Here is a 21,610-nt window from a genome sequence, read left to right as displayed (position 1 = left end):
TTGCAGGGCCCAGTCATTTACGCGCAGCTAGATCACTCCGGAGGACAGCACAGCAACAAGATTAACAAGTCAGAGTCTGTGGTCTATGCTGATATTCGGAAGAACTGAGATGTGATCCTAACCTGTCTATAGCAAAACATTCAGACTGGAATTGCTTAAACAAAATTTGACCCAGAGAACTCACATGTGGCCTTTGATGCCTAGGCTAGGACCAATGCATGTGCATACAGAGGGAAAGATATATATGTATTGTGTGTAAATAGTCTATTTAATCGTAGAGAAGTGAGACCAATGTTGCATGTTGAAATGCGCTAAGAATTCTGCTTATAAATTGCCAATATTCTTTTTGTATCTTGTATGATGAGAGAGAAAGTGCAAACTCACATCATAATTTAAGAATATTTTTATTGTATCAATGGAGAAACTGGAAGATGCCTGAGGATTCTAGATTGACCTGGAGATTTTTTTTTGTTTATAGGACCTAATTTCTTTCATTGTTGTTGAGGTGAATACAAAAAAGGTAACTTTCACAGGGTATTCATATTTTCTTGGTCAGGTTGTCAGTACAAAAGCTGCCTTCTCCTATGAGGTAGACATTCTCATTTGGTCTTGTAAGCAGAATTGTGACTCCTAGCTATCAGAAATAGATGTCTTACCTCTGCAAGTAAAGAAAATGTTCAGATCTACCTGACTTGTCTAACACAGTTCACCGAATTGTTTACTTCTATATTAAGCCTGTATATTCAAGCTTAGTCCTTTAAGGTACAGGGATAGTACTGATCTAATGAATTCTGTGAAATTGTAGTTTACCTGTGAAAATTGAAGAGCTAGTGAGTTAAAGAGATAAGAAGTTGTAGCTCTGGATGGCTGAAAAGTTCACTGAAAGAGTCTGAGGTAATGAAGTGTTTCTTTCTCAAAAATGACACTTCATATAAGGACAAAAAAGGGCTCCAAGGGATCTGGAAGTTCTGGTATTCCCTCGCCTCTCCCTCATGGCTCCACTATACCTCTGCCATTTCTGAGGAGATGCTTTCTCTGTTCTCAAAGCCTTTAATGAAGGCTGAATGGCCTCTGGAAGAAATCTAGAGCTTCACTTTTTCTTTTTTTTTCTCCTTCTGTTTTTTAATTCAGTGTGGGTTTTTTGTTGTTGTTGTTGTCTTTTCCCTTTTTTTTTTCTTTCTTTTATAATCTTTATTTGCACAGACAGATGTGGAGGACAGTTTATTTCCTTCTTCTCTACAAGTCTACTACTTGATTAATATAATTTCCCAGCTTCATGTTTGTAGGTTATACTCCTCACAAATTGTTAGGGATCCCTGATTGTTCTTTTCTGCTGAAGAGGATCTTTCTTTAGCTGTCCCATCTGCACCCAGAAATCTGGTGTTCTGAACTAGAAGTGGCACTCCAGCTGAGGTCTTTTCACAGTAGCATATAGTAAGTGAGATTTCTGTTCTGTACATTCTTATGTGGTGTTAACTTTTCTCTAACAGCAGTTAATTTTCAGTTTGATCTACCATAACCTCTTAGATTCTTACCTATTTCCTAATTTGGTTTATTTCACAGAATCATTTACAGAATGATTGAGGTTGGAAAGGATCTCCAGAAATTATCTATTTAAACCCAGGTTGGGTTTAGCTAGAGTAGGTTGGCCAGGGCTGTGTCCAGTTGCATTTTTAGTATCTCCACAGATAGAAACTCTACTGTCTCTTTGGGCAACTTATTCCACTGTTTGGATTCTTAGAGTAAAAAAAAGTGTTTCCATGTGTTCGGGTAGAATTTCCTGATTTTTAACTTCTGACCATTGCCTCTTGTTTTGTCCATGAGTACTACTGAGAAGAGTCTGGCTTCTTCTTCATTCTTTTTTCTCAACAAAGTTGGGTTTGCAAACTTTATATTCTTTCATTAGGATCATGCTTGACTGGTTGCCTAACAACTCTTGCTTCTGGTAGAAGTGCAGCTAAAGTCGCAGTGAATCCTTCTGCTGCTTTCCCTAACTGGGCTGTTTCTTCCAAATATTTGCTTTACACTTAGCAAGAAACAGAAGCTTAGTTGACGGAAAACCTTTGTTTTAATCTGCCTATGCTCATCGCTGTGCATTACCACCTTTCTCCCTAGACACTTTAGAGTAAAAGGGAGAAATGTGATGAATTTAACTATCAAACACTTGGTGCTACAAGAAAATAGGGCTGTCTGTCTTTTGCTCTGAAGTCACTGTTTGTTTTTGCGGTGCTTTTTGTTGTTGTTTGATTGTTTTTCTGCTGGGATCTACTGAAGAATCTGAGTACAATCCTGCTACTTCTGGTGCTAACTATAAGAAATGTGTAATTTCATCGGTTTTCTTTAGGTACAGGTATGTTCTTATAGCCTATGTGGAGAAGTCTCATTGCAAGGCTGCCTGGATTCAGACAGCCTTGTGTGTGAAGGCATACTGAAGTTTTGTTTTGTTTTTTAACGTTGAACTTTTTTTATAGGAAAGAAACAAACTCTCTTCCCCATAGGAATAGTAGAAATCAGTCTCAAGTGTGATAGACAGTTTCTCTGGGCTGCCTATTCCAGTGCTTTACCACCCTCGGAGTAAAGATTTTTCTCTTAATATTTAATCTGTATCTCCCCTATTTTAGTTTAAAACCATTCCTCCTTGTCCTATCACCATCAGATCATCAACCTGTGTAAAAAGTCAGTCTATCTCCTGGTTATATGCTCCTTCTGAGTACTGTAAGCTCCTTTTGAGTACTGTGAGTTTTAGAGACTTTCCAGAATGAGGGGAAATTTAGGTTAGATGCTAGGAGGAAATTCTTCACTCAGAGGGCAGTGAGGCAGTGGCACAGCTGCCCAGAGAAGCTGTGGATGCCCCATCCCTGGAGGTGCTCAAGGCTGGGTTGGATGGGCCCTGGGCAGCCTGAGCTGGTGGTTGGCAGCTCTGCCCATGGCAGACAGTTGGAACTAGGTGGTTTTTATGCTGCCTTCTAACTCAAGCCATTCTGTGATACTATGAACTTGAGGCAGCATGGGACAGAACTATTGTGAACTTTTGGGCACTCAGTGTGTTAGCTTATTTGTTTGGATACGATAGTCTGTGCTGATGAAAGGGACTGATGTTTAGTTGGTTTACTTAGTGACATCATCTCAAGTGACAGATGACTTCTAATTTCCTTGATGGCTAGCAAGCAGAGATTGAAGTCAGACAAAGTCATCAGATTGTGATGTTATGGTGACCAGAAATTCAGTCAGGTGTCTTCTACTGCTATTTTCTTAATTCTTTGATGCTGTTTTGCAGGTGGAAAAGAACAGCATGTACTTTTAGGAAAATGAAGTGTATTGTCCTTAACCAGTATCAGTACCGCTGCTAGCTCTTTTTAGGCCTGTCTGTTTTGCAGACTTGCTGCTTGCTGCAGCCCAGCTGAAGAACTGACAAGAATCTTGAGGCAGTAGCAAATGACTGTTAGGTGAGCAAACACTTATGGGTGATAGAGCTGGGGAAGGTCTGCGTGATGTAAAAGATTTACAATGAATTCTCTACTGTGAGAGGGAAAAATAGGCTTTTACATGTAAAAGTGACCTTGTATGCATTGTAGGAATGCAGTTTGGGAGTGCCAGCTTGCACCCTCTAGAGACAAGAATATGAATGGCATCATTCATCTTTGTCATCTCTTCTGAACAGAGCTGCAAATTGAAGAGTTTTGTCTCTACTAACAGTGGATATTTTCTTCTTTCTTACTGATCAGCAGAAATAGATTTTGAAGGGTATTAGGCGTAACTATATTGACGTAAGTAAACCAGTAGCTATACTCAGTACATCAAATCTCCATTGCCTTTTTTGTCTTCAGCAGTTGTTCTGTGAGGGAGATCATCAGTGTGTTCATTAGATGGCACTAAATTAGATTAAATTAAATTTTAATGAACGCATTGCATGTGTTCATTAAAGAGTCACTATCGGTTGGCAAATATGTCCCTATACTTAACTACGTGATAATAACTGGAGACCTGCATGGTTTTTGTTTTTGGATTTTTTTTTTTTTTTTTTTTTTTTAAGTTTTGGCGCTGTTTCAGTTTGTGAGAAAATGAGCTGGAAATAAGTTTTCAGCTTTTTTAAACCTGTGAGAACTGCTCAGGTAACCATCTGTCTGGTAACTGCAGTAAATGTATATATGCAGCTTGTAAGCTGCGTTGCTATAGAGTGGATTCATTGAGGTAAAATGCAGGCCATTTGAATTATGACCAAAATACTTTCAGTCTGTTTTAAAATTTTGTCTTGGATTTTTACATTAATAGTATTATCTACCTAGGACTTCAAATGCAAATTGTTCTGACTCTACAGAGGTGATGGAATTATTATTTTTTTTAAACTATCAAAGCTGAAAAGGTGGGTAAGACTTCTGGGCAGTGGCCATTGGCCTGTGGTGCTAATATTTAGGTAACAAACTACAAAGTCATATAATGATGCTCAGGACTTGTACTTTTCTGAGGCTTCTCTTTCCCTGCTCTTCACTGCCCTAAGGCTACTAAATCCTTCCATTTAAAGGTGTTTTTGCACTCTAAAATGCACGTTCAATGCCTCTTGAAATCAGTCTGCTGTGCAGTCTTTTCTGTCTCCCTACAATGGCAGCTCTTTTTATGTGGTAAATATAATTGGGAATATAGACTGGATACTTTTCATAAACCTCCATCTTGGAGGTATGTGGGAGAACAAACACCTGTAAGACAGGTGTATAATCTGTGTGAGGGAGCTAGATATGCATTGCATGGCCTGACTATGTGAAGATCCTGTGTATCAACGGTTAGTGCTTTTCCTTTTACAGACTCATCTGGAAAGTTATCCTGGATATTTTTTCTTGAATGGACTTTCACGTTTTCTGTTGTAATCTTGTGAATATTTTAATACACTTATTTCCTCCACCCCCCAATTCTGGTTTGTTGGATGAGTCTCGTCGTGAAATGGGAAGGGAGGGGGACTGAAATATACCATCTCTCTTTCTGGCAATATTTTTCAGTCATCCGACATTCTGTCAGCTCAGCAAACACACACAGCTGGAGAGTTCACTGTTCGAGGTGATAGCCTACGTGAATTGAGTTAGAAGAACTAAGGTATGCAAGAGAAAATGCTTGAGGTTACAGCACACATCTCCAGCAGAATCCAACTGGGAGACAGACAGCTTTCAGAGGCAGGACAGACTCTGGAGAAGGGTATCTGATGCTTTATCAGGCACGTGTCTTGTAAGGAGAGAAAATGCTGTCCTGCATTAATACTTTTTGCTAGATAGTTTACACGGGGTGAGAAACGCAAGGATTTCAGTGCCACAGCAAGGTGCTGCAGCTGTTGTTAAATATAGACAGTTTCCTCCTGTCTCCACCCTTGCTGTGTGGGAGTGGTACCTCAACTTGGATTGGGCAAAGTACGGCAGAGGAGAGAATAAGAAGCCATTGTCAACTTCATCATGCAAGGCATTCATATTACTGAGAGCTGAATACAGAAGGAGCTGCTCTGACTTAGTTCTCTTTTTTTCCCCTGGCTACAGGCTCATAGCTTTGGAGGAAAGAGTCTCTGACAGCATGCCAGGGGAAGCTGATGGATGCCATGCTCTGAGCACAATTGCCTGATACAGATGGACTTCTGCAATGTAACGTACAGCTTTTGCTCTGAAGCTGTTTCACAGTGTTACTTTTTTCTTTTGCAGGAAATTAAGTAGGGAGAGAGGTTGGCTTTCAAAGGTTTCATTCATAACATGCCACAGACGGCAGCAGACCACCTCCTCCAAAGCTTTGGAGAACTGACATATCGTACGTCAGTTCCCTGAGTGCACAGCTTCACAGAAAATCTGTACATACTTAAGGAGGGTGTGAGAAGTGAGTAACAGATGTTTTGGCTGTTTATTTTTGACATTCCCAAGAACCAGATACCTGAATGTGCGCATCTTCAGCCTGAGTTATGGAGGATGGCAGAAACTGGAAGGAAAAAAAAAAAAAAGGAACTATTTTAAAGTAGGGTGAAAACCCCACACAGGTGTCACTGTGACATGGAAGTATTTTCCTGTCTGGGATTCTGGCTAACAGTCTCAATACCATGTCACACCAGGCTCTGTTCAGCAGTCAGGTAAGGTAAGGCCCAACAAGTAATTCAAGGCACAATCCACAATCAGCTTCTTTTAAAGGGACAATGTAAGTTCTCTGACATAAGACATACAATTTTACTTAAATTTAAAAGGTCACATTTTATTTAAATGTATGGAGATACTTTGTTATTTGCACTTAGAAAATGCATGTTCTCTAGACTTTCAGATTTCTTTTTCAGTTTCTGAGAGAACAAAAATATTAAAATTAGTGAAGCTAGGTCCCGTGGGGAAGGGTTTGTGCGTTGCTGGACTTGACCTATGGAGTTAGGCATCTTTTTGCAGTAGTTGCTCTTGTTGTTTTGCTTTCAGCTCCTGATTGTACCTATTGGAAAGAAAAGCAGAGACTAAGGTTAGAGCTCCAGTTACAGTGTCTTTGTAACAACCTATTCTGTAAAGGAGGTTTAAAATTACAAAGAACTTGAGAGTAGAAACTCAGGATAAGGTAGTTTAGTTAATGTAAAAAGCTCCCAATTAGTTGCTAAGTTTGCATTATTTCTGTCCAGTACTTAATAAGGGAGAAAATGCCAAATGATCCCCTCAAGAAATAACCAAATAAAAAACAAAAACAAAAATCACATTGCTGTGCTTAAGGACCCTTTGATCCAACTGGAACTGATTGGATTCAACAATGAAAGCTGACAGAAGCACGAAGCTTATGAAAGCCTACGGTGTAGGTTTTTTGTCAGACAGACCTACAGCTTTTAAAGAATGCCTTACATTCAGAAACTACAGCTTACACAGATCATTCCTTAAAAAGTGCTCTAGCTGTAAGGAAAATATGTAGAGACCTCCCTGCTATTCATTTGGAAAACTAAAAATGTAGCAAAATGTAATGTTTAATTAATTGTTGATTTCCTGTTGCCTGTTGTACTGACACTGAAAGCTGGTGGAATTTATAATTTCATGATTAGGACTATGTGGTGTGAGTGCTTAATTACAGTGTGCAGATGGCCCTTCTTAATACATACCTCCATATTCGGAAGAGTTGGGAACCACCAGCACAGCCAACAAAGAAGTTCACCGCAAACAGGCTCCAGTTTTTAGGAATAATAACTAGAGAGTACCTCGACCAAATAAGGCCTGTTGAATGAAAATAAAAGTTAGGAGACATTACATCTTTGTCATTAAAATACTCAGACATCCCCTCAGTTTGGGGATGGAATCATGGGCTACTTTAAGTACACCAGTCTTAACAACTTCATGTTGGACAACTGTTTTTCTTACAATCATCTGTTTCTTAGAAGCATAGCAAATGCCAGTAAGAGAGATACAGGTATGTGCTTCATTTTCCCACAATAACATAACCAGAAAATAACATTAATCATAGTCCTAGTATCAAATAAAGATTCTCTGTACTCTACAGCAGTCTCAACCTTAATACCCTGGCACAGTTGCAGGGCAGTAGTATTTTGCTGCAATGTATCCAGTTTGCTGCACCCATTTGGAGATCACAAAACATATCACACAAAGCACATAGCACTAAGCCAGATATCAGAATTAAGTCCATAGAAGGAAGAAGGTGGTAGCTGTAGTTTTGGTTCTCAGCTTTAGCTGCCACAAGTTCTTCTACCAGATTTTGTCAAGGGTGACGCTTGAGTATGGAATACAGGATTTGTCAGTGTGAAAACCATGGCAGACAGCAGTGCAGTGGTCTGTATACCACTGCTTCCAAGCTCTTGTAGCACATGGAAATTCTTTCCATCTAGCATTGTTTAATCCCTTCAAATCCATTCTAAAAAAGCCACCATATTCTGGACTGATTTCAAAATTTCTTGACGTGAAGGAAGCAGAAGAGTTTTATTTCCTGGAATTAAGGGTATCATTTGTATCTGAAGGAACCAAATTTATATCCTAACACAAAACAATTTGCTCCGGACAATTCCAAATTAAGACGCTTGTATAAACCTATTACATAATCACAGAACTCTCATAAATTGAATACCAAATATAAGCGTGTCCTAGAATTACCACGTAACAGTGACAGTGAGAGCTAGCATACTGAGCCTTTTCTATATAAGTGACTTAGTGCTGACAGAATACAAAAAGGAGTGAATACAGTTGTAGAGAGCATACAAGCACAAAGTATCACTGGCTTTACCTGTAGCCATTAACACTGCAGACTGTGCTGTGCTGAGCTTTTCTGCTGGTCTGGTCATATCAGCCATTCCAGCGCATACCAAACCCTGTAAAAAGAATTCATTAAGGCAATCCAGTACCAAAAACTATCAAGTTGTTCAGAAGGGGAAGACGCTGTATAGCTCAGAGCTTATTCTGTGTGCATTATGCAGGAGATGGGATCTGTGAGCTGAGTAATTACTCTTGGAGACCCTGTACACTTGCAGTCCTTTGTGGATGAAATAACTCAGTTATGGGGGTTGTGATTAGCTTGCAATGAAATCCCAGGCAACTTTTTGTTAGTTACAAGGTTAATTCAAGCAGAGCTGCTCTTAAAAATAAATTGGTTTTTATGCCGCAAGTAGAATCTTGTCTAAATAGGAAGACCCTTCTTCCTAAAGCTCAGTTAGTAAAGATGTACATATGTAGTCTTCTCTCATCTTCATCCAAGGAGGTAAAAGTGCTTTTTTTTGTTGTAAATATAATTTCAGTAAAAGCAAAAAATTCCCCACTGCAGTGACAAATAGCTTGACTGACTTCCTTGAGAATGTTACTAGCAAATATGCTGCTAGATTTTTTTGTTGTGTTATTGCCCTCTACTGGAAACACAATTTGTTGTTCTACTACGGAAGTTAACCAAAAGAAGTGAAAAAAAAAAAAAGCCTTAATGCTTTTAACTCGATGACTGCCACTAAGGGCTACTTTGGGCTCCACTCAAGAGATCAGTTTTTAGGGGTAGAGACTTTTGCATGCTGCCTCATTTATGGGACCGGTTTTGCTGCAGTGGTGTCACAGAGGTACAGGTTTGCAGTCCATTTGGGTACCTGCAAGTCAACATGCTCTTGCTGTGCAGTAGAAAAGCCATTTTAATTTCTCAGTGAAGAACTTAACTGGGAGCACAGGTAGGCCTTCCTGCATCTTCACAAAACAAACAAACAAACAACTATCTGTGTATTAGCTCTTATGACAGAGTAGCAGACAGCAACCTGCTCAGAAGAGTTGCTGTATGCTGAGGCTCAGGAGCACATTGCCTGGGAGACCCTCAGAAAATGGCAGAGGTGAACCATAGACAGTGCAGCACCCACCTAGACTGACAGAGAAAACAACCTACAGTGTACAGCATCATGTATTCCCTGTGGCCTGTAAGATCTGCTGTTCACAACAACAGATTTATGACCCACCTGGCCATAGGAAGAGGAGATTGTATTCGTTGCTTGCTATCAAACAAGTATATCAAGCTATTTTATTATTTACTTAATTTGTACATATTACGACAAGGATGAGGCATGCACTTCATGTGCACAGACACAGGCCAAACGGTGGAATATTCTGAGAAGCAGAACCGTACAAGGAACACACAGCTTCTGACGTCCAAAATACATGCCTTCAGAGTTTTGAATTATGACAGTTCATGCCAACCTTAAGCAACAGTGAGTGTTCAATAAATGAAAGCTTTTATGAAACCTTCTAAGTGAAGCATACAGCTTTTCCAGAAAGCACTGCTTTTTTTTTTTTTTACCCCCCTGTATCCCTGGAGAGTTGTACTACACATTTTTTCACTCTAATATTTTTCCTCCCCATCTATTAGAAATCAGAGCTTTGGCATCAAACCTCATTTACCTGCTGGGAACTATTCTTTGCCCAATGAGTTGCTGCAGATTGCCCTCTAATGAACAGACATGAGTTGGCATCTTGTACTTACCCATTTCATAATAGGTGCCCAGAAGAAGACTGTTTTGGGACCTGAGGGAAGAATGGGGAGAAAAGTTAAATTACTCAGTGAGATGTAGTTGTTTTAATGCTTATAGTAAGTTTTGAGGTATTGATGATTTTTTTTGTTGTTGTTTGTAGTATTTTTTGTTTGTTTTTGTGTGTAGATTGTAAGTTCTTTTTTTTTTAGTAGAGTGAATTGCACAGTGATATTGTGTAACTGTGCATATATTGTGCTTTATCACCTAATGCTCATATTTCTTTAACTCTGTGCAACTCAACCTTTAGTTGCATAATCAGCCCACCCATTTTTGCAACAGATGAGGAAGAAAGATTGGTATTCCTACTTTCAAGCAAACAAGGGTACTTCAAGACACATTTATAATGAAAATATTGAGATCAGGCCAGAAAAAATGAAAACAGTTTCTATATGAAGATTAAAACTTAGACTATCACTGAACGAACAGAATGAGAGTTTGAAATCTTTGTAAACTGAATCTAAAACTGAAAACTAATTTCCTTCCAATACTTGAAAGGAGCTTATAAACAGGAGGGGGAATGGCTGTTTACGAGGGTGGATAGTGATAGGACAAGGGGGAATGGTTTTAAACTGAGACAGGGGAGGTTTAGGCTAGATAATAGGAGGAAGTTTTTCACACAGAGGGTGGTGACGCACTGGAACAGGTTGCCCAAGGAGGCTGTGGATGCCCCATCCCTGGAGGCATTCAAGGCCAGGCTGGAGGTGGCTCTGGGCAGCCTGGTCTGGTGGTTGGCGACCCTGCACACAGCAGGGGGGTTGAAACGAGATGATCATTGTGGTCCTTTTTAACCCAGGCCATTTTATGATTCTATGAATCTTGTAAACTGTAACCATGAAATATTTTGTTATTAGCACTGCAATAAGTCAGACCCTGCTCCCTTTCCAAATCACAACCCATTTCTTCATGCTACAAAAGATATCTTACACAGCAGCATTAGATGGTTAGAGTACAAATTGAAAACAAGTAGCAGCATGTTCTCATGGACCTCTAATGCACATCTCTGAGTAGGCAGGTCTTTGACCTCCCATCTCAATATTTTGCCAATAGTCAAACAAGGATTACGAGGATACAGAAAGGAGATAAATCAATGGAGCGGGATCTGGAAAAACATCTCTCTCATAACTACACATATCCTACAGTGGTGCAGAAATAGCAGTTGGTTGGTTAAAACAAAGTATTGTAACGCTACACCAGCAGTATGCAGACTGTCAGCTGTGCCAGACATCATTCATCTAGGAATACTGCTCCAAGTCTTTAATTAAAGACCAGGATCCAAAATGTCCACCACCACCCTGGGGTACAGTCAGAGCACTGGGCCCGATTTTGTCAAAACATGAAGTTTGAGGCATTGCTAGGCAGATAATGTGGGAGATGAAACCAACTTTCCACTATAATACGTTACATATTATGAGTCAAAGTTTTAAAATATAAACAATAAACACTAGGACATGGATTGTTTGCTTTTTATGTGAGCTAATATTTAACTAACAATGCAGCCTTACAGTAACTATTTATACAGCCTGGTTTAAGCACCCTTGTGTTTAAAACCATGACTTGGAAAAACTAGCTGCCAGGTTTCTGCAGCAAGCACATGTGAAGCAACTTACAACACAAGGGATAAGACTTACTGTTACAAACATCAGTTGTTCAGTCACCTCAAAGCCAGCTATGCCCTATAAAAGGCATGACTGCAACACAGAATGCAACAAAAACTAGCTTGGCAGCTTTGCATAAAGCTGTAAGAACCATGCTCTTGTGACAGTGATCAAGTTTCAGGCAGCAGCTAGTAACTTCTAGCAGGTTACTTTTCACCTTAAGAACAGAACATTTATCAGTGTAACATTATTTTTTTTTTCCTCCATGATGCAAATTTGGTAATAATTTGGTAATTTAAAACTACTGATTAAGAAAGTAAGTAACAGCTGAGGACAGCTGAGCCAAGCTGATCCTAAGAGAGGGCAGTTAAATCCTGCAAGCAGAACACCTTCCCCAAGAGATATTCCAGCAAGGAGGACTCCCCAGACAGGGCAGGCCCTTCTTGGATCCTGACACCCATTTTTCAAGGACAAATTAGACAGCAGCACCTCAGAACCAGGACATGCTAATTTGAACACTGTTTGTGCAAACAGAAGTTTACTTTATATTAAGTGTAAGAAGTGTTTGTCCCAGGGAGCTGTTTAGTCAGACCAAAGGAACCCAGGAGGGCAAAAGAAGTGGAGTACAAGCCCAGTCCAGGCCTGCGTGGCTAAGAGCCATGCTCCCTGCACGACAGCAGTTGACATGCCATGTCCCAAGCCCTTTGCTGTCCTCTAGCAGCTGAGCTGTGCGGTGCCAGCCAAACAAACAGCTCTTCAGAGCTGGCATTTTCCTGGAAGCTTTCTTTGTGCCAGGAAAGAAGCGAGCATTGTTCGTTCTTCCCTTGCTGCAAGCGATGTATAATTTCACGATAGCGACACTTGATGTCATTCCCAAATTAGATCAGCAACTCGGTTATCTCCAGGAGATACGACGTCAGCCTTTCATTTGTAACCTACTTGTTTGCAGTCACAGTGACATCTATTGCTCAGGTTTCTGAGCCCCGTCTGCTCAGGCGTTCAGGGCTGAAACTGAGCAGCAGAGGCTTGGGTTTGATACCTGCTTGTTTTGTGGCTTTTCTCACCAGTGGGGTGCTGGCCATTTATGGGTTACGGCTGTGATGTATACATACACTCGTGCTGTATGAACATGTTTATGTCGCCCTAACGAATCTGGTACGCAGATACGAACGGCGGCAGCTTTCTCTCTGTGGTCACAGTACGAATTCCAGGAGGGCACCGCTATGGGATGGAGCAACCACCCGAGCACACCAAAGTCCGTTCTCACCGCACACATCCCAGCTAGGTGAAGAGTCAAGGATGCGGCACACGGGAACCAAGCACCGGCCTATGGGACGCCGCGGCTTTATCGCGCGTTCCGCGGCTGCCGCGCGCGGCCTGTTTGCATGGCAAACAGCGCTGCCGGAGGTCTCTCCCCGGTGACACGCTTCCCCCAAGCGAAGTTCCGAGCCAGCTGAGCGCCCGCCGGGCGGCACGGAGCTCTCGCTGAGCGGAACCCGCCCCAAGCAGCTTCCCCCCGCGTTCAGCCCCCCCTCTCCCGTCCCCCGCCTTTACCGGCCGGGTGGTTGTAGAAAGGCCGGAACCGCGGCGGCAGCATCAGCTCGATGCGGTCGAGCAGGCGGTGGTAGGAGGCGCGCAGCCCCGTGACGGCGGCCGCCATGTCTGCACAACGAGAAGACCCCCGACGACCGGCGTGTCAGCGTGCCGCTCGGTCACACCGCCGGCGGCCCCGTCCCCCCGCGACCCGCCGTCCTTCCGCCACGCCCCGCCCTCGCCGCCCTCGCGCCGGAGGGAGGAGTGTAGAAATCCCGCGCACTCATTGGTGGATCGGCTAGGGGGCGGGGCAGGGCGGAGAGGTCCGCCAGCCGCGATTGGCTGGGACCGCCTCGCGAGGCGAGCGGAGCCGGCGCTTTGGGCAGAGCGCTGCCGGCCTTCTTTGGGAAGGGCACAAGAGGCGTCCCTGTGCCCAGCTCAAAGATGGCCGTCGGGCAGGCTTCACGCTCCCGATCAAGATGGACGGCGCGGGAAACTCAGGCCCGCGGCCGCGCGCCCAGACCTAAGATGGCCTCCTCGCGGCTTCGCCGCTCACCTCATCTGCGTCACCCGTCACCTCCACGGCGCCCCCGCCGCAGCGAGGAGGCGGTGCTCCCAGCTCGCGCGAGAGGCGGGGCGTGCCGGAGCGCCGCCCCTCGCACCGCGCCCCCTCCCCCCGCTCCCGGAGGCGGGGCTTCGCGGGGGCGGGGCGCCCTGGGGGCGGGGCGCGGAGCCTCCGCCGGCCCCGCCACTGCCGCTGTTGCTCGCTCGCTGGTTCAGCCGCTCTCTCGGTCGCTGCCCGTCGGTGCCGCGGCGCGAGGCGGGCGCCGGTTTCCATGGTGATCGCGCGGCGCGGCCGGAGGCAGCGGAGCGCCCGGCCCCGCGCGGGGCCATGTCCCGGGGCCGCTGCCCCCACCTGCTGTGGGACGTGAGGAAGCGGAGCCTGGGGCTGGAGGAGCCCGGCCTGCTGCGGCGGCACTACCTGGGTAAGGGCGCGGCGCCGAGCGGGCCGGCAAGCGGCGGATCTCCCCCTTCTCCCCCCTCCCCGCGGCGACCGGACCCGGCCGCCAAGTTTCCCCGCCCGCGCGTGCCGCCCCTCCCGCCGCTGCCGGGGCCCCGCGAGGGGGGCGGGGGGCAGAACTGTTGCTCGGGGCGGCCCCAGGCGCCCCTCATGGCCGTTGTCGGCCGGCGGGGCGGCCGCGTTCGCCGCCCGCGTGAGGAAACGGAGCCGGTGGTGTTCTTTGGTAATGGCGGAGGGTGCGTGCGTGCCTCGAACCCCCCTGCCCGCAGCGCCGGGCGCGGGGCTGGCTGTTACGCGCGTCGTCGCGGAGCTCTCGCCTTCGGTGGGCTCGCTGGCGGCGAATCCTCGGCTTTGTGCCCCGGGGGTGGAGCGATGCCCGCTCCCGAAGCGAACCGTGGGGCGCTCGCAGCGCTGGCGGTGACTTCCTGGCTGCCTGTGGAACTCCCTCGGTTCCCGGCGGAGCGGCTTGTGCGAGTGATGTTCGGGAACCCCAAGCGCTCGGCAGGGTGGGAAGGGTAAAGGAGAAAGCAGAGCCCCTCCTGAGGCTTCCACCCTCTGCGTGCGCAGAAACGCTGTGTGAAAAGCTGTGAGGTTGAAAACTGTTGATTCTGCTGACTTTGGCTTGGTAGGTTCTATCTGGATGGCGGCGTGTGGCAGCCTTAGCTGGGGCTTGTCATGGCTTAGAATCACAGAACAGCCCGGGTTGGACGGGACCCACAGGGATCACCGAGTCCAACTCCTGGCCCCACACGTGACCACCTAAAATCCAAACCCTAAGTCTGACAGCGATCTCCATGCACTCCCTGAACTCCGGCTCTCAGGGCCGTGTCCACAGCCCTGGGCAGCCCGTTCCATGCCCACCGCCCTCTGGTACAAAACCTGTCCCTAACCCCCGGCTGCCCGTCCCCTGGCACAGCTCCATGCTGTTTCTTCAGGCCCCGTCACTGTCACACAGAGCAGAGCTCAGCCCTGCCCATCCGCTCCCTGTGAGGGGCTGCAGTTACCATCAGATCTCCCCTAATTCTGGTGGAAATGCGAACGTCCCTCTGCCTGGACACATGAGGAATGTTCCTTTTGCTTGCTCCTGTTAGAGCAGAAAAGCCTCGTGTTAAAATTGGGGCTGTGGAGTGTAGGTTTTGAAGGGGCACTGTGAGATTTTTTGTTCTGACATTACACTGGTTCTGATAGTTGACGTGTGAAATTTCATCAGTAGAAATCAGTCCTAATTTTATGATGATCTATGTGGAGCACTGCTCCTGTGCAGTATACATAACCAGTTAAAAGCATCACTCTGGTGACTGGAGTAGGATCTCATTGTTAGGGTTGTTCATTGAACCTGAACGTGTTCCATAGCACTGTAGCATTTGAGGACATTTTCCTTGGGACAGACGAGACATTCAGCTGGATTCATGCTAAGATAGTTACTGGTGGTGGCAAGTATTATTCTCTCCTTCAAGTTTGTGTCTTAAGCTGCAGGTAGGAGTTGGAATCACATTCTGGGCTTGGCGTGTAGTGTGTTTGTCTTGTAGAACTATCACACTTGTACTCAAAATGGCATTTACTGCCCTAGTACACCCACCAATGGGATTGCTTGTGTCTGGGTTTAACCCATGGGAGGCCTGTTGTGCTTTTCATGTGCTGTTCCAACATGTGTTACGGGTCGTCTTTTCACATATCAGCAGCCCTGCATGGGACTGTTGCTATTTGGATGGAGGCTCTGTTGAAGTCAGGTGGGTGGTGCTGATTGTTGGTCCTTCTGGAGCTCATCTGAACTGGGAGTGAAACTTGTACCTGTCAGGCTTTGTCAGCAGCCTGAGGGCCGGAACAAAGGCAGGGCAGGTGTCTTGGTTTGGCTTAGCAGGAGTGTTATGAAACAAATGCGTCATCTGTGCTTTTTATTATTTTTTCCTCACTTTTTTGGTAAATTTGTCAAAAAAAAGTTATACAGAATAAAATAGATTGTTTGTCTTTTTGCTGCTGGCCATCCTTTTCAGCCAGCAAAGCAGAAGGGAGGTCTCACAGCAGAAACCTGACAATGCAGTTAATAATGCATTGGACGACACGTTGTGTTTACCAATGATAACTGTACGGAGAACCATTGACTTGGATAGTATCATTATGCTACCAAGTAAAATACAGGCAGTACTTAAGTGCCTGTATATTGGAGGGACACGTCTAAGAAGGAACTGCTGTTTCTTATTTACTCTGCGTTTTGGTTTCATGTGAACTGGCAATCAAGTGGCACTCTATTTATAGCCCCTTTCAGCTTTCAAAAACAGCTGCTCCAAGAGGGATCTGCACATCATATTGTGCCTCCCCATGCAGATGGCTCGCTCTGGGAATTTATATCCTTGCAAAACTCTGCTTGATTTTGCAAGATCTTCTGATAACTGCCCTGAAACGTGGTCAGTTTAGGACAGAGTTGCAAAGGAAAGTCTAGTGGAGGTGTGCCAATGTGTACGTGCCTGGTATGTGCCCTCTGGACATCATCATCCATTAAGAATTCTCTCTGTGTGCTAGAGGGAAAATGTGGGTCTCATGTCTATCTGCGGTAGCTACATTTTCTTCAGAATTTGTAGGCTAATTAGTCTCCATTTCAAACAGAGCTTGCATCTGAAGTCTCCAGAGAAAGCACAGCTGCTCTAGGAGGCTGGCAGAAGCACTCTGTGCTCTGGTGCACTTTGGCTGTCGTCTTAGTCTGATAGGTAGAATCCTGCTGGTAGGTAGAATCCTGCTGCTGGGTTGTGGTGGAAACTGAGATTCGTGCTCCTTTCAGCTGTTTGAAGCATCACAGGGCTTGTACATTGAAAAACAGTGTTAGAAAGCTGTAGTATCCTACTTAAGTTCTGCTTTGAAACTGGCAAATGAATTGAGGAGGACAAGTTCAGAGACATGCTACTTTCTTCCAAAGTCCCGAGTCAGTTCTGATATCAGTTGAAGTGTTGGGTGTTGTCAACATGAGAGCCTGCGCGTAGGTTAACTGTAGCATGTAATTATCTGTCTAGAGCAGTAACAGCCTGGGATTCTTGTAAGAAGGAAGTGGATCCATAATTCCTCTGAAGTATTTAACGTGACAGGTTTATTTGCTTTCTGTGAGGGCTGTGCTGCTGAGGATGGCTCCAAGTGGCCGTGAGGAGGACTGAAGACTGTTTTTAAGACACATTTTTTATTAACTGGCAGAGTGGGCTATCTGCAGAAACTTTATTAGTCTAAAATAATTTGCAGAGATGAATCGGTTGAATGGTTTTGCTCATAATGATTGTCAGGAGTTGTGCTTGAGACAGTCAGAGTGAATTTCAGAATAAGTATGTTCTCCTTGGCCTTTGATACTCTTGTTGGCATCTGGTTTTCTACCATCTTCTCTTGTAATAGGAATTTTTGGAGCTTTCAACATTTGTTAGAGAGAATGCTGTGGTGCTGTCTGCGGAGCTTCCCTCCACTTTTTCAAAGAAAGCTGTTGTATGCTACGGCATATATTTGTCTAGGAGTGCAGTTTATAATACTGTTGTTTTCTGATACTGTTTTGTAACGATTAGGAAAGGTTTGCTTACAGTTAATTTGTAGATCTCAAACTTGTAGTGAGGTTAATTGTGGACAAATTTTGTAAAGCTTCATCAGCCTTTGCTACAGGGAAAACTGGAAATATATCATTATGCAGATAGTTCAGCATGTTCTCCCACTTCCCAATGAGACATCATTAGCTCCCCCTCTTAACCAGGGTGAGCCATGGTAAAACCAAAACTACTGACAGATTGGAAGCACATCTGTTCATAGGTAAGGCTGAAGAACAAGGTGGGTAAGGCCAGCAGTTTCAGTATTGGCTGTGTTACACTTGGTGACGTTATTGGTTTATACAGCCAGCAGTGGCTTACTGAAGGTGGGTAGGATTGGGTGTTGCTTTAGAGTCGGACAGCTTTCAAGGTAAGAGCTTTGTAGCTGGTGTTGCTGCAGACTTGGAGATAGTATCAGGCATTTAATGGGCCCTTCTTTAATTCTGTGCATAGCACTTTTGATGTTTCGGTATTTTCAGATGCACTGTTACATTTCACATCCTAAACCTCTTGCATTAATTTTCTTCTCCAGCATAAATTGAAGACACTGCATCTGTCACAGCTAAAAAACCATAATTGGGAGAAGTGTTTTATGCCATTCTTCGTTTTATAAGTCTGGTGTGTTAACTGCTGCTTGAAAAAAGGAACTCTGTAACTTCACCTGTTTGATTGCTATTTTAATATATATGGCTTAACTTTCTGGTGTTCTACATCTTCTGCTGCGCTTTGTTCTGCGCCCAGAAAACCAGCTCTGTAGTTGGTGTGTGTTGGTGCACACCAAATGCTTTGTGAAATGAGATTGACTGACGGACACAACTGAGCTCCCCAGATCTGCTTTGTTAGTGATGTTTTCTGAGTAATAGAAACTGTTGCAGTCAGAACTGAAATTTACAGTATAATGAATGAATGAGAGGATAATACATCTTTGAAACAAATCCAAATACTTTTAATACACTCCATCTATTAGACGTCTGGCAGGAAATTTGGTATGGCCATTGGATTTTCAGTGGTTGTACAGAGGAAGACATACCAGAACACTGCAGGAAAAGAATGCTACTTTTTAAATTATTAAAACGTTGGAGAGTGATTGGGTATTGCCTTAAACATGCTGCCATGTTTTGTTCTTTGTTTTTTGTCAGTAAAAACACTGTACTTAGTGAGCCTCTAGAAAATACAGATAGGCAGTTGAAAAAAACAGCGTGTTACTGAGACGTGTTGATAACAAATTGGCTTTGGAGGATTTTAACGAAGGGAATATGTCTGAAGCAAATTCCCTGATACGATCTCATCAAAGCTGTTAGCAGACAGCAGAAAGGCACGGTGTGTGTGTGTATCAAGTCACTCTTTAAAAATGTTGGGAGTGATCCTAATACACAAAGATGTATTTTTTTCAAGTTCCAAATAAATCAACTGAGATATTCAAGGCCGCCATTTAAAAGGTTTTAATGAGTGATTTGTAGAAAGTAGCACGCTATCTATAAAGCAAAATGAAAATGTGGTGTAGCGGAATCATCTGGACAAGGTAATAAATGAAGAAAAGCTGGTTAGCTATAATTTAGTACGTAAGAGGAGCTCACTACAGAAATAGCTATAAACCAGTGTAACCTAAATAAAGGGGGTTTCACATTATTGCTTTCTGCACTGGTGAAGTTATTCTACATTATTCCACCTGTAGCTTAACTGAACTATGCAAGTGGAGACACAGAAGCCAGTTGCACTTGAAAGCCTGAATGTAGACTATAAAACAGTGTCATACAGCTGTGTGTGTGCTGGCTTGTTTTGCTGCTGTCTCGGTGATCTTTGCTCTTAGTTAATGGTACCATTGGCTTGACTTCAGTTACCTTTTCCTTGTATATTCCTGTGGTTTAATTGCTTTGTGTTACTGTTTCTGTCTCCTTATTTTTGTCCCATCTGGCTCCTTAAAGCAGGAATTGCAGTGTTGGCAGTCACTTCAGTTTGTTTTCCATTAAACAGAAAATTGATACACAGAATATAGGATTACTTGGTGCTTTGGTCGCTCCGTTCTGAAATAGGAGAGCAGGATTGATAGGAATGCAGCTTCTGTTTATGTGTATTAATTTGTGAAAAACTGATTTTTCAGTCCTTTGGAAATGAGAGAGCCCTTTTAAGTTATCTTCAGTTTTGTCACCCCTGCCTGACACGAGCTAACCTATGTCAGTGAACTTTCTTCATTTTATTTTGTAAGGGATTACCCTTTTCTGTAATGTCTGTGCACTGAATGTTAATCATGCATGTTCTTGGCAACCGTGAACATACAATAATATATATATATTGTGTAATACATGAATTATGTAATAGTGTGCTGGAGTCCCAAAGCTTTGCATATTTGATTAGACTGTTTGAATTACATTCAGTCTTGGGGTGCAAATTTTTTGCTTTTGTGTACTTTGGAGTCTTAATCTTTCCGTACAGATAGCTGGAGTCTATAGACCTGCACGTGCTTTATGTACCTTTCCATTTTTTGATTGCAGTACTTTCTTGAAATTTATGCAGTATGCTTCTAAAGACGCTCAGTACAAAAGAAACATTTTTGCTTTGTAAACGACTGCCAGTTTTTTGATACAGACTATTTCAGACAGCTTCATCGTTCTGTTGCACCTTGATCTTGTAATTAATGAGTCTGGGATACATGAAAGCTGTCTCTTTCTGCAAAAACAAATTGTGTACCGCATTTGTACATAGGTTGCTCTGAAAGTAATGCCTGCTGCTTATTACCATGGAAACTACAGCAGAAAAAAAGAGCACAATTATAGTTTTTGATAGAGCATGTGCTCAGGTACGCAGTGCCATTTTTCAGTAGTCACCACCATTAGCCAATTTGCACAGACGAGCTGATCAAGACACTCTTCCTTCTGTGGTGTAACAGCTGTGCACAGCTGTCCAGAACGTGGTTTGTCTTTCATTTGGTAAAACACACTACCCACTGCCTCAGTGTGCTCACATTCACTGATTGGTCTCCATGAGCATTCAGTAAGTGTCAGTGAATGTCAGTGGATCTTTTCTGCGCGGAGGAATTTGGTGACACTTCTCCAATCTGTACACCCTTCCATGTCAGATGCCATTCTGTCAGACTGCCCCTCTGCTGCCATCTGTCACACGTCAACCACACGTAACAGAATAATGGTGGGAGGGTTCAGCCACTACTGCCATACCAGCAACATCCACCTCTGATGTCATGGCCAACATTATAACATAGGAGGCAATACTTTCAGAGCAGTCCTCACATGTTTCAGGATGGTGCAGTGATGTGGCAGATCTCTTTAGTTATCCATTCTTTTTTTTTTTTTCCTTTTTTTCCTTCTCTGTAGTCTTCCTCCAGTTGGTTGTTTCTGTTAATTGCATGAGGGCAGACCTTTGAGCATATATGTGTAATCACTGTTAAAATGTTGCACTGCAATATGATGAGTTGTTATGACTTTGCTTGTGATTCCTTGATCTTCTTTGATTTAAATGCCCCCAAAATAGCCCAGTGGGATATAGCTGATCATGTATCAAGAACTTGTTGATACTTGAAACTAGCCCTATCCTGGCAATGAGGAATTAGATCAGTCTGTTATTAAGCATGCTAGCCTTCAAAGTAAGCTGGAACTTTCAGTAATGTAGTGCGGGTCTCAGCTTTTTCTTGTCCATCTTTGAGATTCAGTGAGTTACTGATTCAGATGTGTCACAAATGCTTTAGCGTAGTTTGATTCAATAAATACTGAATGTGAACACAACAAAATGGAATCAGATAAATATCAGTGAATTTTAATGTATTTCTTGAATGGAGTGTAGGCTTTCCTTGGGAGTCTGAACACATGGATGCTGCTGCTCTCTATTTGACTGGTATCATGGGGAAGATGAGGTTCATCCTTCCTTGCCCCATGAACTGAACTTGATACGAGGCAGTGATGTCTGTCTAGTTCTGTTTTAC

The 21,610-nt window shown here is 43.7% G+C and overlaps 3 protein-coding genes across 11 annotated transcripts in view; 2 read left to right on the top strand and 1 right to left on the bottom strand.

The window, feature by feature from the left end:
* Positions 1–4,904, top strand: part of MPZL1 (myelin protein zero like 1) — a 36,885-nt gene extending 31,981 nt beyond the window's left edge. For all 3 annotated transcript variants that reach the window (XM_031612693.2, XM_031612691.2, XM_090152585.1), the window contains one exon: positions 7–4,904. In XM_031612693.2, the coding sequence (XP_031468553.1) occupies positions 7–31 (25 nt within the window). In that variant the 3' untranslated portion in view covers positions 32–4,904. The remainder of the gene's footprint in view (positions 1–6) is intronic.
* Positions 4,905–6,175: 1,271 nt separating this feature from the next.
* Positions 6,176–13,355, bottom strand: MPC2 (mitochondrial pyruvate carrier 2). Its single transcript, XM_031612699.2, has 5 exons — positions 13,126–13,355; positions 9,928–9,968; positions 8,209–8,293; positions 7,079–7,190; positions 6,176–6,432 (listed from the first exon to the last, which is right to left on the bottom strand). The coding sequence occupies exons 1-5, from the start codon at positions 13,229–13,231 to the stop codon at positions 6,375–6,377; spliced, it is 402 nt and encodes a 133-aa protein (XP_031468559.1). The 5' UTR covers positions 13,232–13,355; the 3' UTR covers positions 6,176–6,374.
* A 472-nt stretch (positions 13,356–13,827) lies between these two features.
* The window catches only part of DCAF6 (DDB1 and CUL4 associated factor 6), an 81,274-nt gene continuing 73,491 nt past the window's right edge, over positions 13,828–21,610 (top strand). For 5 of the 7 annotated variants that reach the window (XM_090152539.1, XM_031612697.2, XM_090152534.1 and 2 more), the window contains exon 1: positions 13,849–14,090. In XM_090152539.1, the coding sequence (XP_090008665.1) occupies positions 13,997–14,090 (94 nt within the window). In that variant the 5' untranslated portion in view covers positions 13,849–13,996. Of the gene's footprint in view, positions 14,091–21,610 lie in introns of all 7 variants that reach the window. The other 2 variants (XM_090152527.1, XM_090152525.1) reach the window with 1 other exon arrangement.

This window comes from Phasianus colchicus, chromosome 1, assembly GCF_987193195.1.
Source record: "Phasianus colchicus chromosome 1, bPhaCol1.hap1.1, whole genome shotgun sequence".
Taxonomy (NCBI): Eukaryota; Metazoa; Chordata; class Aves; order Galliformes; family Phasianidae; genus Phasianus; species Phasianus colchicus.
Note: the sequence above shows the minus strand (reverse complement) of the source record. Positions and strands in the feature narration are given on the sequence as shown.